This window comes from Bombus pascuorum, chromosome 10, assembly GCF_905332965.1.
Source record: "Bombus pascuorum chromosome 10, iyBomPasc1.1, whole genome shotgun sequence".
In the NCBI taxonomy this organism is placed as follows: Eukaryota; Metazoa; Arthropoda; class Insecta; order Hymenoptera; family Apidae; genus Bombus; species Bombus pascuorum.
This window is the reverse complement of record NC_083497.1, coordinates 6,689,886-6,707,901: the sequence shown is the minus strand read 5'-3', so window position 1 is coordinate 6,707,901 and position 18,016 is coordinate 6,689,886. Positions and strand designations below refer to the sequence as shown.

Below are 18,016 nucleotides of genomic sequence, written 5' to 3'. Positions count from 1 at the left end.
ATAGTCGCATACACCTATAGCTTTATTCGCAGCGTGCAAACAGAACGCATCGTCGAATGTATAACGTATCACGTATCAATGAAACGTCGAATTTTCAACTGTCAGTGTCTCATGGAATTTTATACACCACCGTGTTGCAGCTTTTCTGCTTGTGTTTTATCTAATCGCTTTAGCGTTCGATGCCAGTCACTATTTTTTTCTAGCTCAACACTTATTATATAAAACTCTCCTCACTCTCTGTCGTCTTCGACCGATGTCCTTCCATCCAAATTTCATTCAAATTTTTTCCTCGAAAAATTACGATACACACGAAAGAACTCGATCGTCGGGCAACAACCCTTAAAACGCGTAATCCGATATATAACAATGAAGTTTTTGTCGAATCGCGTCGATCTTGTCACTTGTCCGGTTAACTGATAGAAAGAGCAAGACTCGATATATCGATCAGACCAACAACACCTTACACGTACATTTACCGCGCGGCTGTTGGCGCAACACTGAACAACTGCGTATCGGTCACATAGTAATAACTAACAACGCTACGGCGTCTGGGAGCGCGCGATGTCTCGCGCAGTCGCGTGATCGCCTACACGACAAATCGGCCGCCTGTTTACCGCCAGAATTAGACAAAACAAAGTAGCTCCACCGATTAAAAGTCTGATTGGCTTAACAGGGGTTCAACTCCGCGGAGTCGCGCCGCCCTTCCCCGATATCTTATTCTCATCAACTTTATTTCCGAGAAAGCACGATGATGACACGTGAGTTTCGAAAATATTGTTAACAATGATATTGAATTTTGAATTACAAACTGTAATTTCTCTGAAATTTATATTTCAATCAATACAATTTATTTGGTCTTGTTTTCTTGTTAATGATTGACTATATTAAAAGAAAAAGACATTTGGTTTTGAATCGTGTATGTGTATCGAGTATTAAACAGATCTATAACGAAAATATCAAAAGCTCGTTATTGGCAACAGTTGATTATCGATAACAATCGATAATCAGGATATTCGTATCGTTCTTTGCGTGAGCTTAAATTTGGAAAATCTGCCATGAATTTAATGAAAATCTAAATTTAGTATTTGGCGTTATTCCACTTAGGAAATGTTTTAACGCTAAACTTAAATCAACTGTTTTAAAAAGGAACTGTATTTAAATTCTAGAAACGATAATTCTGATAAATGCAGAATAATGAAGCTCGTTGGGAAGTCCGTTGTTGAATCATATGGAAATTACTTTGATTGCATATACAATATGACGTTTTGAAGAAACTATTTTCGGCTATATTTTTATTTAAAGAAACGATATTTCATATACAATCTAAAGCGTCAGAGAAATTAAATTGTTATCTTACTAGGAAGCAATTGGCAAAAAGCATCGAACAGTTATCAATGGGTAAAAATGTTCACTTTGCCTAGTACAATATTTCTCGTTCTGATCAAAGAAAGTAAATAATAAATGACGAGAAAGTTCTTTTTTTGCACTTCTCCTTTGCAATGTGTGAAATGGAATGGTAGATTTGAAAGTCGTCGCAGATTGTTGACGCAGCTTTTGTTGTTCAGTCTGAGTGAAAGGGTAGAGACAGCGTTGTTCCAAATGAAAATTAATTCTTCGTTTTTGCGATAAGTATCTGTTTCACCATTAAAAAGATAAAAAGTGTCTAATACAAGTAAGTATTTAATAATTTGTTGGAAAATATAATATCGTATTAAATCTTCTTATACAGGTCCATAATTTATCTCTTTGCTAGAAATCCTGTGCTTCTCGTAATACAACAAATGTGTAAGATATCGATGTTAAAAAAATAAGGATCAACGACTTATTAGGACTATTGAACTAAGTTGTTTATGAACAATTTTCTGTTAAGACCATTAAGTTTGTATTTTTCAATATGATTAATATGTTTTAGTACGAAAGCATGTGTCTTTTGTTATTGCATCTCGTAGTGAGCGCTAAAATTACTTTAAAATAACCTTCAGTATAAAAAAGCGTACGACTATACCGTAATTCCATAGTTTTAAGCTTCCGTTACTATGTATCAAATATTTGTTACATCGTTAAAAGCAAAGAAGACTTCTAGATATTTGAATCGTGACCAGACCATATATCGTGGTGTGCATATTACAAAAGAAAAATCTCTAATCTTACGATAAGAAGTAATACAAATATCAGTCGTTGGTAGATTTAATATTATTTTACGTATCGAATGACGAAATAGACGCATGAATTCATATAACTAAATATTCAAACTTCTCTCTATTGCAATAACAATATCAATGAAATTGTCATCGTTCGAATATTTCACGATATGAATATCATACGTGATAGTATTTAGTTGAAAGTATCTCTTACTGCCTCCGCGTATTATCTCTTGTCGCAACATTAACCTTGAAGAGAATAGACTGACTCGACTCCACCCCATAATGTATCCAATGAAACTGACATTTCTACTTCGAGTGATCGCGTCTGACACTCGCGCTTTACTTTTCTAACGATCAAAATTGTTGATTATTATCACAATTCATTACCATGAACCTCAGCTACGTAAACAAGATATTTCACCATATATGCAAAGTAAAAAGCAACTAAACATATACGTAGTTTACATGTAATTTATTTCCATGACAAGCTAAAAGGACAGAAGATAAAAGAAAAACGGTCGCAATTCCCACAAGCTATATGATCGTTTATCGTAAACTTCTTACTTCTATTAATTCTATTGCTGCGATAATAAACGAGTTTAAAGTCGATAAATTACGTCGTAACGAAAGACCAACAAGGTTTGTATTCGCGATCCTGTTTATCCATAGAACAATATCAATCATCGCCGTTAAACAGTTCATTGTCAACAGCGTGTCGACGAAGATAAATCCAGAAACGTTTAAATTGAGTGCGGTATTTATCCCTTAAGCTAGTAGTATCGTTGGTGTTTTAATACATATGCCTAGGACGTTTTTATCGTCTCCACGGTGATTACGCACCGCATTTCCATTCTTCAGACTCGTTGAGATCGAGTTTGGGAATAAATAACGATGCTTCTATCACAATAGGATTATCTATCTAGCATATATCCATCGTAACATTGAAATTATATCGTTTTAGAATACATAAAGGAAGAACCTGAAAAACGTGTAAAACAAAATTTCTTATTTTTTAAATTAAGTATTACTGAATGAGAAATCCGAAAAAATTAAAAGAAAATAGTATAGAATTTTTTATTTATTTAGAAATATTAGAAATTAGGGTTTCCAATTATTTCTATCCTATATGATAAGTTTATTGATCGATAGATCTATTTACAATGGATTAAACAGGAAACGATGGTCATTTAACGTGAACTAAGTACAGTAATGTGCTATAACTAAGACAACTAAATGTTAATTCACAACTCACAACTAATAGTTTACAACTCATAGTAACTCGGCAACTCAACTCTCGACTCCTCACAACTCTTCCCAACTCGACTCTCAACTCACAACTTGTCTCCTTACAACTCAACCCTTCAGACGACTCCCCGGTAACGATAACGTAGGCCTTCTTCCAGCGTAACTATTCGACTGAAGGATCGACAGCACAATAATGGGTCGCTTGGCCCATTGAAGTTTCCAGACCCTTTTGACCTAACCGCACTTAGGCTTTCTCGCAATATTGTTTATGGTTCACCTGATATTTCATAGACCATTTGTCCACGATACTACAATAGTATGTTAAAAACATATTTGTACTTATTTGATAATTATTGCAACTAAATTATAATTCCCTTTCACATAAATTTGGATATGTGACTATGTTACATAATTCTGTTACATTAAACCAGAGGAAATATATTTTCAAAATTTGTTAAGTGTTAACTGTGGTAACTGACGCACATAGAAAGTATCTATGATATTAAGCTATCGAGTCACTTTCATAAAAATTTTCATCAAATCTCTAGACATTGAAATTTCAGTGTTACCATATGACGATACCATTCAGTATTAAGAGTAGAATACCCTATTATCATAAATTAAAAGAAAGCGTTGCAAGATTATCTCGCGATATTGTAATTACTGAGCTCGCTTAAATCCCGTCATTTAGTGATCACACTTATACACACGCTTTACCATTTATAAATAACCAAGCGAATGCAGAATCATTACAGGTGTCCGCGCATGGAAACAGCGTATGGTCTCACAGAAGACAGCCAAAGAATCAATAAAGAACACATGCGCCTACAGAATCACGTCACTTCAAAGATCTCGCTTTCATTACATCTGACGACTGCACACAACGTAGTTTAATAAAAATTGAAACAGGATCAAGATGTACATTATGATACCCCCGACGATCTACAAAAGTACACATTACTGTTAGAGAATTAAAATCTTAACGTTGTCAAATTAACTCTTTCGAGAACGAGTTGACACGCCCGAGATGGAATATCTTTGAGCTTCCGCAAAAAAAATTTCTTCTACCACTAATTATATTGTATCTAATTATTTTTTATCACTCGTTATTACTGGAAGAAATTTCTAGTAATAATAATAATACATATTCTCTGATGGTTTCATAAAAGAAGACAAAATGTACTAAAATCAGAACCAGCTTCACCCAAAGCAAATGTCGTTTTAATGGATAATGGTTAAAGTAACTGCAGAACCGAACTCGAAAAAATTAATAAATAAACCGACTACAGAAACTTCCTGAATAATGTTCGAATTACCTTTGCCAAAAATGATGAATTCATGTCGAATGTCTTTGCTGTGAATATGTTTGCCGTGTGCATTATTTGCAAAGAAAAAAGTTCCACCTGCAATTTCATAATTAATGTAACATTGAAACGTATTTCATATTCATACATACGTATTTTTCCGAAGATCACGTAGCGATCTCATTCGGATCGTAATAACTACAATAATTAGACTGTAAATTTATACCTTTTTAAATATAATTAATGAAATAGGATGTACATATTCTATTGATTATATTTTGATAAGTTTATATATATCCGTACACTACACATTTACATTCTGAACATTTTTGCACCTTTGAATTTTCGCAGTTTAATAATAATAGTATTACTATAGTTAAATTGTTACCTCGCGTTTCACCAATGGATCGTTTGTAGTGCTGAAAACATCCCAAAGTGTCGTCCTCATTTTTCTCGCTCGATTCGTCGCTGTTTCGCACGCCCAAATCATCATCCAAAACTTGATAAAATAGAAAACGGCTGGCACGACATACGGTTTGTACCAGTACTTGTTGTTTGCAGGAAATTTACTGTGTGAATAAATTATATAGAAATATATATCGAAAGTGACCACGATGAACGTCGTAATAGCTGCGACTGTAATACGTATCATAAACGTGTTGTTCAGCAATTCCACCCCATCGCTGATTTCCAAGTGTTTTTCCTCTAAATTCTTGAGCTTCATCACCACCAACGTATTTAGCTGCTCATGATGCATAAACGTCTGCGTCGACATATTATTATTGATTCGGAGCTTTTTCAGTTGTCGTATAGATTCATCCATTTTCTTAAAGCAATCTTTCAAAATGCACACGCAATTTATGTAGAATATGTCCATGGAAAAGTTGGCCATCATTATGTATATGTTGGTAAGATTCCGTACTGTCACGAAAATGCTGTGCTTAAAGCAGTTTGGTAGGTGGATGGCCAGAAATAAAAAACTTAAAATGTCCTTCGCGTGAACCATTTTAGATAAATCTTTGAAATCCTTTGTAGACAATATGCAGCTGGTTCTTGATAGATTTTCGATCACCGATAATCGAGCGTCAGTTAACAAATACATCATCACCACGATCACGAGCCCATCTAAGAACACGTATATGTTCGCGTGAATTAACTCTGTTATGCCGTAGTTCATCCTCGTGCCAATGTTGATTTCGTAGATTATGAAAAGCAACAAGAATACGAAGATGAACATCATAGACGTAGAAAAAGCGAAACGAGCCTTCGAAAGTGAGTGTACTTGATGTTCGTACTTATAAGGAAAATATCCGAGTAGCCAGCAGATGCAAAAGCAAGGATACATCAACGATTCGAAATCTGTTGCTCTTAATAACTTCCATTTTCTATGTTTCTTTAGTTCCTCGATTATTCCCGTACCTTTTAACATCATTAAATAGTGGACAAATTCACAATTAATAAAAGACCTTAGTCGTGAATCTACGTAGACGACAATTTCTCACAAACGACTATCGTTTTTAAGACGAAGACACTTTGGCTAATGAAACTCACCCATTACAGCATGAAAAAATGCAGTTCGATAATGAAATGTGTGTGTAAATAAATAATGTGGATTGCTATTTCATCGTGCAATGAAAATACTTTTAACTTGATTAAATATGTGACTTTATTGCGAAAGAAGTAAGACAGAAGTTTCACTAATTGAAGCTTTTCATTAACAAGACTCAACGAGTAAGAACTGCACTAATATCAACAAAAATGTGGTAATGTCGCACGCCATCTGTAAAAAGTATTGATAAAAATACTTCATTCTTTTTGATCCAATTTCCTATTACCTTTGTCAAAAGGGTTGCATCTATTACGAGTCCTTTCATCACAAACGCGTTACCCTTTTGTAGCACTTGCAACGAGAACAACTCCAACTAGAATCACGTACATCGATTACAATTTCAATATATTTCTTCCATATTTCCAACATAAATCATCAATAGTAAAATAAGCGTCTCATCTTACCTCCGTCGTTACCTGATCGTCGGAAGTATGTACAAGAATTCGATGAACGTTGAGGCCAATTTTCTGCATTTGATCCCTGGTAATTTCAACGATCGAAACTGTGATAATTATATGTAAGCTATAATAAATCGCGAAGCCAAGAATAAGAGTTAGCGATGTCATCTCGACCATTTCTTTGTGCAGAGATAAATAACTGTATATGGTGAATATAATGTAGATAAACATTATTGTTAACATAGCTTCGATTTGTATGCTACACGTGCTATTCAGTAGCTGAACGACTTCGCACATCTCTAGATGTTGCTTTTTAAGAGTCCTCAACTTAGACAATAATATAGGATTCTTCTGCATATGATAGACTCTTCTGAGAAGATGAGGCTCATCATTGACTAGAAGTTCCTTCACTTTCACTAGAGAATCGTTTATGTATTTAAAACATGCATTTAGCACGTATACGTTGTTCGTGTACAAGCTAGTTAATGCTATAACACCGATGAAAGTATACCAACAAGTGTAACAAAAAATATAAGGTACGTAGAGCAAGTTGTATGGAATGCAGAACATTGGTGGTAACAGGATTAAGATGTCTTTTATAAAAATCTTTTTAACCACTTTACGATAAGTTTCTGATGACAGTATACGAGAAACGTTCGAGATACCATCGATCGCTCGGATCATTGATTGATTTTTGGCATAAGCCGAGATGAAAATCACAGGCCCACAAAGAAATATGAGTGTAAATTGCAATTTATATACAGCTTCAGTAAATCTTGTAAGAGAAACGTTGATTTGGTACAGAGAAACAATTATGCAGATCAAATAAATAATGATGGAAATTGTAGAGAAAACAAAATATGATTTCGAATATACAAATTTCGACGATTCGAGTTTGTATGGTAAAAATCCCATTAAACGATTCATGGAGGCACTGGAAGTTATTAAAGAAGTGTAACTCCCGAAATATGATTTAAGTTTTTGATTTGTCCTTTGTTCAAGTTTCTGCGGTCGATTAAACATTTTAAAAACCTGAATTAGAACAATGTAGTTTTCAGTAATTTTTTACATACGATTTAGTCCTCATGAAATAAATGAAACGTTATTTTTCGTACGAAGGCTAAATTCACCTTTGAGACTGTGCTTTGTACTGTCACACGAAGAAGCACATCTCTCACTGTAAAAGGTCTGTATGTTAGGGTTTGTCGAAGAGCAATGAACATTAATCATTTCTACGCGAATCTATTTCGAGCATCTAAAGTAAAGGAATAGTGCAATACATTAACGGAAAGAGTTTAATAATATTAAAGACTTACGGGGAATATAGAAGTAACAACATTATCTTAATTGAAACTGATCGATACGACCAGATGATATTAGTTCTACATGTACTATTTATTGATTTTATCTCTTACTTTTTTTTATTGAAAATACTAGACCGAAATTAACGATATCTTCAAACAGTAATTTTATTAGGATATTTAGTAGCAAATAAATTATTTTGGTCATTGTCTGATTTCTATAGTCTTTGCATAATTTCGATGATGATAATTAGTACTGACGTCATTGTAACATATTGAGTTAAATTGTCACAATAACATATGTACCATTTTCAAAAGACACGACGAAAGTGGGAACATTCGCGTCAGAGTTATACACTACAATATGTTTCTCACTTCATTCAACGTATTGTTTGACGTCATTGCCGTATGCGTCGATTATTTTATCAGTTTCCTGTACTCAGTGTTGCTCGTAGATATAGTGCTCTATTATCTCATCATAGTTTGCCTTTCAGAACGCTAGTAAAGAATCAATAAAGAACACATGTGTCCCACAGAATCACGTCACTTAAAGGATCTCGCTCTCATTGAGAACGAAAAATGCATACAACGTAGTATAATAAAAATTGAAACAGAGTCAACACGAATATTGTGATACCTTCGATGACTTAGAAAAATACACATTACAGTCACAATAGTGCTAAATTAACACTTTCAGGGACGATTTAACTTTTTCCGGATTGAATTTTCTTGTGGATGGGGAAAAAATTCTTTTTTCTCAGTTATTAGTAGCAGAAATACTTATTTTCTGATGATTTTATAAACGAGACAAAAAGTACTAAAATCAGAACCAGTTTACCCAAAGCAGTAGCCGTTTTCATAGGTAATGCTTAAAGTAAACAGTATCGAACGCGAAAAAGTTAATAAATTAACCGACAATAGAAATTAAAAAATTTCCATCTTACCTTTGGCAAAACTGATGAATTCATGTCGAATATTTCCACTGAAGATATGATTGTGCTGTGCACGATTTGCAGAGAAAAAAGCATCACCTGCAATTTCATGATTAATGTAACAATCAGAAAATATTTAACACGTATTTTTCTTTTAATATCTTGTAACGATTCTTTAACGATACGATTGCAATGGATTCTAATAACTGCAATAATTAGATTATAAATTCATACTTTTAGAAACACAATTAATTATATTAATTATATTTTGATAAGTTTATATATATCTATGCATTCACGCCTACATTCTGAATATTTTTGCACCTTGAAATTTTTGCAATTTAATCATAATAATATTACTATTGTTAAATTGTTACCTCGCGTTTCACGAATGGATCGTTTGTAGCACTGAAAACATTCCAAAGTGTCGTCCTCATTTTTCTCGCTCGATACGTCGCTGTTTCGCACGCTCAAATCATCATTCAAAACTTGATAAAATAGAAAACGGCTGGCATGATATACACTTTGTACCAGAACTTGATGTTCACAGGAAATTCATCCTATGAATAAACTATATAGAAATATATAACGAAAGTGTCCACGGTGAACGTGGTGATAGTTGTGACTGTAACATTTATCACAAACTTATGGTTAAACAATTCCACCCCGTCGCTAATTTCCAAGTGTTTCTACTCCAAATTCTTCAGTTTCATCACCAATAATGGATTTAGCTGTTTATGACGCATAAACGTGTGCATCTGTGTATCATCATTCAGTGAAAGCTGTTTCACTTGTTGTATACATCCGACGATTTTAATAAAGCAAGCTTTCAAAATGCACACGCAGTTTATGTAAAACGTGTCCATCGAAGAATTGACCATCATTATGTACATGTTGATAAAATTCCGCAGAGTCAGGAAAATAATGTGTTTAGAACAGTCTGGTATATGGATGGCGAATAATTAGAAACATAAAACGTTCTTCGCCTGAATCGCTTTAATCTCGCTTAATAAATCTCTGAAATCCTTTGTAGACAATATCGGGCTGGTCTTCGGTCGATTTTCGATCAACGATATTCGAGCGCCAATTAACAGATACATCACCACGATCACGAGCCCATCTAAGAACACGTACATGATCGCGTGAATCAACTCTGGTATGCAGTAGTTTATTCTCCTGCCAATATTTATTTCGTAGATTATGAAAAGCAACAAGAATACGAAGATGAACATCATAGACGTAGAGAAGGCAAAACGTTGCTTCGAAAGTGAGTATACGGGAGGTTTGAACATGTAAGAAAAATGTCCGAGCAGTCAGCAAATGTAAAAGTAAGGCTACACCAACGATTCAAATTCTGTTGCTCTCAATAATATCCATGTTCTACGTTTCTTCAGTTCCTTAACTTCTGCCACATTTTTTGACATCACTAAATGGTAGTCTCGAAGAAATTCGACGTCAGTAAAAGAACTTAGGAATGAATGTAGATAGACTATTGTCCTTCGTAAACGACTATTGTTTTTAAGGCGGAGAGATTTTGGATAATGAAAATCATTCATCACAACACGAAAAAGCGCAATTCGATAATGAAACATATAAATAAATAATACGGAGTTTCATCGCGATTAAAAATGCCACTAATAAACTAATTTTCCCCACTTTTACAAGCAAATTATATTTTAAATACATTTCAGCCATTAATACAGAAGTATCACTAATTGAAGCTTCTCATCAACAAGACTCGACAAGTAAGAACTGCACTAATATTAAAAAAAAAGTGGTAATGCTGCACGCCATCTGTAAAAAGTGTTGATAAAAATACTTCATTCTTTCTAATCCAATTTCCTATTACCTTTGTCAAAAGGGTTGCATCTATTACGAGTCCCTTCATGACGAACGTGTTACCTTTTTCCAGCACTTGCAACGAGAACAACTCCAACTAGAATCACATACATCGATTACAATTTCAATATATTTCTTCCATATTTCCAACATTAATTATTGATAGTAAAATAAGCGTCTCAACTTACCTCCGTCGTTACCTGCTCGTCGGAAGTATGTACAAGAATTCGATGAACGCTGCAGCCAATTTTTGTCATTTGGTTCCTGGTAATTTCAACGATCGAAACGGTGAGAAGTATATGTACGATGTAATAAATCGCGAAGCTAACAATAAGAATTAGCGATTTCACCTCGCCTACTTCTTCGTGCACTGTTAAATAATTATACATATTGAATGTAATGTCAATGAACATTATTGTTAACATAGCTTCGATTTGCACGCTACACGTGCTATTCAGTAGCTGAACGACTTCGCACATCTCTAGATGTTGCTTTTTAAGAGTCCTCAACTTCGACAATAATATAGGATTCTTCTGCATATGATAGACTCTTCTGAGAAGATGAGGCTCATCATTGACTAGAATTTCCTTCACTTTCACTAAGGAATCGTTTATGTATTTAAAACAAGCATTTAGCACGTATACGTTGTTCATGTACAAGCTCATCTGTACGCTGACGCCGAAAAAAGTATACCAACAGGTATAACCAAAAATAAAATTTATGTAGAAGATGGTGCTTGTAATGTAGTACATTGGTGGTATCAGGATTAAGATATCTTTTATTAGAATTCTTGTAGCCACTTTACGACAAGTTTCTGATGACGGTATACGAGAAACGTTCCAGATACCATCGATCGTTTGGATCATTGATTGATTTTTGGCATAAGCCGAGATGAAAATCACAGGCCCACAAAGCAATATGAGAGTAATATGTAACTTAATTGCAAATTTTTCAAAACGCACAGAAGAAATGTTGATTTGGTACAGAGAATAAATAATGCAGACGGAATAAATAATCATGGAAATTGTAGAGAAAACAAAGTATGATTTCGAATATACAAATTTCGACGATTCGAGTTTGTATGGTAAAAATCCCATTAAACGATTCATGGAGGCACTAGGACTTATTAAAGACGTGTAACTCCCGAAATATGATTTAAATTTTTGATTTGTCCTTTGTTCAATATTCTGCGATCGATTAAACATTTTAAAGACCTGAATTAGGACAATGTAGTTTTCAGTAATTTTTTACGTACGATTTAGTCCTCATGAAATAAATGAAACGTTACTTTTCGTACGAAGGCTAAGTTCACCTTTGAGACTGTGCTTTGTACTGTCACACGAAGAAGCACAACTCACACTGTAAAAGGTCTGTATGTTAGGGTTTGTCGAAGAGTAATGAAATTTAATCATTTCTACGCGAATCTAATTCGAGCATCTAAAACAAGAGAATAAAGCAACTCATTAATGAAAGGAGTTTCGTAATATTAAAGTCTTACAGAGAATATAAAAGTAACACCATTATCTTGATTGAAATTAATCGATGAAACCAGGTGAATCTACAATAATTCATAATGCACTATCTATCTTACTGCTCACTTCGTGAATTTCTCAGCTGTGTACCATTATAACAAATGCATTATTTAAAATAACAATATTTAAAAAAAAAGTTTGATTAGAATATTTGGAATTGTTATTTTGGTATATGTCTGATTTTTATATTCGTTGTACAACTTAGATGACGATACATAATTAGTACCGACGAGAAAGTGAGTTGTAATAATATATGTATGTATCCTTTATCAAAAACTCGAAGGTAGTCGAAAGAAGCGCGCTGATGTTACACATTATCGTTAATTTCCCTACTTAGAACGTATCTTCTGACGTCACTGCACTATGCGGCGATTGTGTTATCAACTTCCAGTACTTAATATTCTCTCACTTGTTTTACCTCCATTATAGTTTACCGATCCAAAAGCTCCCAAAGAATTAATAAAGGACGCCTACAGAATCACGTCACTTCAAAGATCTTGCATTCATTACATATGAAGAGTGCACGCAAGGTAGTTTAAGAAAAATTGAAACAGGATCAAGATGTACATTATGATACCTCCGACGATCTACAAAAATACACATTATAGTTAGAGAATTAAAATCTTAACAATATCAAATTAATTCTTTCGAGAACGAGTTGACACGCCCGAGATAGACTATATCTGGGCTTTTACAAAAAACAATTTCTTCTACCACTAATTATCTTGTATCTAATTATTTTTTATCACTCGTTATTACTGGTAGAAATTTCTAGTAATAATAATAATACATTCTCTGATGGTTTCATAAAAGAAGACAAAATGTACTAAAATCAGAACCAGCTTCACCCAAAGCAAATGTCGTTTTAATGGATAATGGTTAAAGTAACTGCAGCACCGAACGCGAAAAAATTAATAAATAAACCGACTATAGAAACTTCCTGAATAGTGTTCGTATTACCTTTGCCAAAAATGATGAATTCATGTCGAATGTCTTTGCTGTGAATTTGTTTGCCGTGTGCATTATTTGAAGAGAAAAAATCTCCACCTGCAATTTCATAATTAATGTAACAATCAGAAAATATTTAACACGTATTTTTCTTTTAATAACTTGTAACGATTCTTTAACGGTACGATTGCAATGGATTCTAATAACTGCAATAATTAGATTATAAATTCACACTTTTAAAAATACAATTAATTATATTAATTATATTTTGATAAGTTTATATATATATCTATGCATTCACGCCTACATTCTGAATATTTCTGCACCTTAAAATTTTTGCAACTTAATCATAATAATATTACTATTGTTAAGTTGTTACCTCGCGTTTCACGAATGGATCGTTTGTAGTACTGAAAACATCCCAAATTGTCGTCCTCATTTTTCTCGCTCGATTCGTCGCTGTTTCGCACGCCCAAATCATTATCCAAAACTTGATAAAATAGAAAACGGCTGGCACGACATACGCTTTGTACCAGAACTTGTGGTTTGCAGGAAATTCAGTGTATGAATAAACTATATAGAAATATATATCGAAAGTGACCACGACGAACGTCGTAATAGCTGCGACTGTAATACGTATCATAAACGTATTGTTCAGCAATTCCACCCCATCGCTGATTTCCAAGTGTTTTTCTTCTAAATTCTTTAGCTTCGTCACCACCAATGTATTTAGCTGCTCATGATGCATAAACATATTATCATTGATTCGGAGCTTTTTCAGTTGTCGTATAGATTCATCCATTTTCTTGAAGCAATCTTTCAAAATGCACACGCAATTTATGTAGAATATGTCCATGGAAAAGGTAGCCATCATTATGTATATATTGGTGAGATTCTGTACTGTCACGAAAATGTTGTGCTTAAAACAGTTTGGTAGATGGATGGCCAGAAATAAAAAACTTAAAATGTCCTTCGTATGAATCATTTTAGATAAATCTTTGAAATCCTTCGTAGACAATATGCAGCTGGTTCTTGACAGATTTTCGATCACCGATAATCGAGCGTCAGTTAACAAATACATCACCACGATCACGAGCCCATCTAAGAACACGTACATGTTCGCGTGAATCAACTCTGGTATGCAGTAGTTTATTCTCGTGCCAATGTTTATTTCGTAGATTAAGAAAAGCAACAAGAATACGAAGATGAACATCATAGACGTAGAGAAGGCAAAACGTTGCTTCGAAAGTGAGTATACTGGAGGTTGATACTTGTAAGGAAAATATCCGAGTATCCAGCAGATGCAAAAGCAAGGGTACATCAACGATTCGAAGTCTGTTGCCCTAAATAACTCCCATGTCCTACGATTCTTCACTTTTACACATTCCTTGACTTTTGCCGTTAACATTATTAGATGTTAGTCATTAGATATTAAGCAGTCTCGAAAAAATTCAATGTTACCAAAGAAACTTAGCCATTAATTTAGGTAGACTACTATAATCCACAAAACAGACGATCGTTTTTAAGCCGAATACACTATGTATAATGAAGCTCATTTATCAAGGCGTGAAGACGTGCAGTTCGATAATGAAACGTACGTGTAAATAAATAATTGGAATAGCTAAGTAACTATGAAGCGTCGTGCTATGAAGATGCTTTTAACGTGATTAAACATGTCACTTCATTGCGAAGGAAGTACATTTATTATGAATTAATTTTATCAATTTTTCCAAGCAAATTATTTCTTAAATATATTTCATCCGTTAACCCAGAAGTTTTTATTCAACAAGACTCGACGAGTAAGAACTGCACTAATATCAACAAGAAAGTGGTAATGCCGCACGCCATCTGTAAAAGGTGCTGATAAAAATACTTTATTCCTTTTGAACAATTTCCTATTACCTTTGTCAAAAGGGTTGCATCTATTGCGAGCCCCTTCATCACGAACGCGTTACCCTTTTGTAGCACTTGCAACGAGAACAACTCCAACTAGAATCACGTACATCGATTACAATTTCAATATATTTCATCCATATTTCCAACATAAATTATTGATAGTAAAATAAGCGTCTCAACTTACCTCCGTCGTTACCTGCTCGTCGGAAGTATGTACAAGAATTCGATGAACGCTGCAGCCAATTTTTGTCATTTGGTTCCTGGTAATTTCAACGATCGAAACGGTGATAATTATATGTATGCTGTAATAAATCGCGAAGCCAAGGATAAGAGTTAGCGATGTCATCTCGGCCATTTCTTTGTGCAGAGATAAATAATTGTATATGGTGAATATAATGTAGATAAACATTATTGTTAACATAGCTTCGATTTGTATGCTACACGTGCTATTCAGTAGCTGAACGATTTCGCTCATCTCTAGATGTTGCTTTTTAAGAGTCCTCAACTTCGACAACAATATAGGATTCTTCTGCATATGATAGACTCTTCTGAGTAGATGAGACTCATCATTGACTAGAAGTTCCTTCACTTTCACTAGAGAATCGTTTATGTATTTAAAACATGCATTTAGCACGTATACGTTGTTCGTGTACAAGCTAGTTAATGCTATAACACCGATGAAAGTATACCAACAAGTGTAACAAAAAATATAAGGTACGTAGAGCAAGTTGTATGGAATGCAGAACATTAGTGGTAACAGGATTAAGATGTCTTTTATAAAAATCTTTTTAACCACTTTACGATAAGTTTCTGATGACAGTATACGAGAAACGTTCGAGATACCATCGATCGCTCGGATCATAGATTGATTTTTGGCATAAGCCGAGATGAAAATCACAGGCCCACAAAGAAATATGAGTGTAAATTGCAATTTATATACAACTTCAGTAAATCTTATAAGAGAAACGTTGATTTGGTACAGAGAAACAATTATGCAGATCAAATAAATAATAATGGAAATTGTAGAGAAAACAAAATATGATTTCGAATATACAAATTTCGACGATTCGAGTTTGTATGGTAAAAATCCCATTAAACGATTCATGGAGGCACTGGAAGTTATTAAAGATGTGTAACTCCCGAAATATGATTTAAGCTTTTGATTTGTCCTTTGATCAAGTTTCTGTGGTCGATTAAACATTTTAAAGACCTGAATTAGAACAATGTAGTTTTCAGTAATTTTTTACGTACGATTTAGACCTCATGAAATAAATGAAACGTTATTTTTCGTACGAAGGCTAAGTTCACCTTTGTGAATGTGCTTTGTACTGTCACACGAAGAAGCACATCTCTCACTGTAAGAAGTCTGTAAGTTAAGGTTTGTCGAAGAGCAATGAACATTAATCATTTCTACGCGAATCTATTTCGAGCATCTAAAGTAAAGGAATAGTGCAATCCATTAACGGAAAGAGTTTAATAATATTAAAGACTTACGGGGAATATAGAAGTAACAACATTATCTTAATTGAAACTGATCGATACGACCAGGTGATATTAGTTCTACATGTACTATTTATTGATTTTACCTCTTACTTTTTTTTATTGAAAATACTAGACCGAAATTAACGATATCTTCAAACAGTAATTTTATTAGGATATTTAGTAGCAAATAAATTATTTTGGTCATTGTCTGATTTCTATAGTCTTTGCATATCTTCGATGCTGATAATTAGTACTGACGTCATTGTAACATATTGAGTCAAATTGTCACAATAACATATGTACCATTTTCAAAAGACACGACGAAAGTGGGAACATTCGCTTCAGAGTTATACACTACAATATGTTTCTCACTTCATTCAACGTATTGCTTGACGTCATTGCCGAATGCGTCGATTATTTTATCAGTTTCCTGTACTCAGTGTTGCTCCTAGATATAGTGCTCTATTATCTCATCATAGTTTGCCTTTCAGAACGCTAGTAAAGAATCAATAAAGAACACATGTGTCCCACAGAATCACGTCACTTAAAGGATCTCGCTCTCATTGAGAACGAAAAATGCATACAACGTACTATAATAAAAATTGAAACAGAGTCAACACGAATATTGTGATACCTTCGATGACTTATAAAAATACACATTACAGTCACAATAGTGCTAAATTAACACTTTCAGGGACGATTTAACTTTTTCCGGATTGAATTTTCTTGTGGATGGGGAAAAAATTCTTTTTTCTCAGTTATTAGTAGCAGAAATACTTATTTTCTGATGATTTTATAAACGAGACAAAAAGTACTAAAATCAGAACCAGTTTACCCAAAGCAGTAGCCGTTTTCATAGGTAATGCTTAAAGTAAACAGTATCGAACGCGAAAAAGTTAATAAATTAACCGACAATAGAAATTAAAAAATTTCCATCTTACCTTTGGCAAAACTGATGAATTCATGTCGAATATTTCCGCTGAAGATATGATTGTGCTGTGCACGATTTGCAGAGAAAAAAGCATCACCTGCAATTTCATGATTAATGTAACAATCAGAAAACATTTAACACGTATTTTTCTTTTAATAACTTGTAACGATTCTTTAACGATACGATTGCAATGGATTCTAATAACTGCAATAATTAGATTATAAATTCATACCTTTAGAAACACAATTAATTATATTAATTATATTTTGATAAGTTTATATATATCTATGCATTCACGCCTACATTCTGAATATTTTTGCACCTTGCAATTTTTGCAATTTAATCATAATAATATTACTATTGTTAAGTTGTTACCTCGCGTTTCACGAATGGATCGTTTGTAGCACTGAAAACATTCCAAAGCGTCGTCCTCATTTTTCTCGCTCGATTCGTCG

At 33.8% G+C, this 18,016-nt stretch overlaps 4 protein-coding genes across 4 annotated transcripts in view; all 4 read right to left on the bottom strand.

Moving 5' to 3' along the window:
• The window catches only part of LOC132911230 (uncharacterized), a 43,444-nt gene extending 39,996 nt beyond the window's left edge, over positions 1 to 3,448 (bottom strand). The window contains exon 1 of the mRNA XM_060967702.1: positions 3,397 to 3,448. Coding sequence (XP_060823685.1) covers positions 3,397 to 3,417 — 21 coding nt within the window. The 5' untranslated portion in view covers positions 3,418 to 3,448. The remainder of the gene's footprint in view (positions 1 to 3,396) is intronic.
• Positions 3,449 to 3,595: 147 nt separating this feature from the next.
• LOC132911387 (uncharacterized) lies at positions 3,596 to 5,870 on the bottom strand. The gene is made up of 3 exons (XM_060968007.1): positions 5,082 to 5,870; positions 4,706 to 4,792; positions 3,596 to 4,331 (listed from the first exon to the last, which is right to left on the bottom strand). The coding sequence occupies exons 1-3, from the start codon at positions 5,868 to 5,870 to the stop codon at positions 4,251 to 4,253; spliced, it is 957 nt and encodes a 318-aa protein (XP_060823990.1). The 3' UTR covers positions 3,596 to 4,250.
• Positions 5,871 to 10,661: 4,791 nt separating this feature from the next.
• On the bottom strand, positions 10,662 to 11,977 carry LOC132911386 (uncharacterized). The gene is made up of 3 exons (XM_060968006.1): positions 10,961 to 11,977; positions 10,783 to 10,869; positions 10,662 to 10,727 (listed from the first exon to the last, which is right to left on the bottom strand). The coding sequence occupies exons 1-3, from the start codon at positions 11,975 to 11,977 to the stop codon at positions 10,662 to 10,664; spliced, it is 1,170 nt and encodes a 389-aa protein (XP_060823989.1).
• Positions 11,978 to 15,034: 3,057 nt separating this feature from the next.
• On the bottom strand, positions 15,035 to 15,903 carry LOC132911385 (uncharacterized). Its single transcript, XM_060968005.1, has 2 exons — positions 15,333 to 15,903; positions 15,035 to 15,241 (listed from the first exon to the last, which is right to left on the bottom strand). The coding sequence occupies exons 1-2, from the start codon at positions 15,894 to 15,896 to the stop codon at positions 15,035 to 15,037; spliced, it is 771 nt and encodes a 256-aa protein (XP_060823988.1). The 5' UTR covers positions 15,897 to 15,903.
• Between the last annotated feature and the right edge of the window lie 2,113 nt (positions 15,904 to 18,016).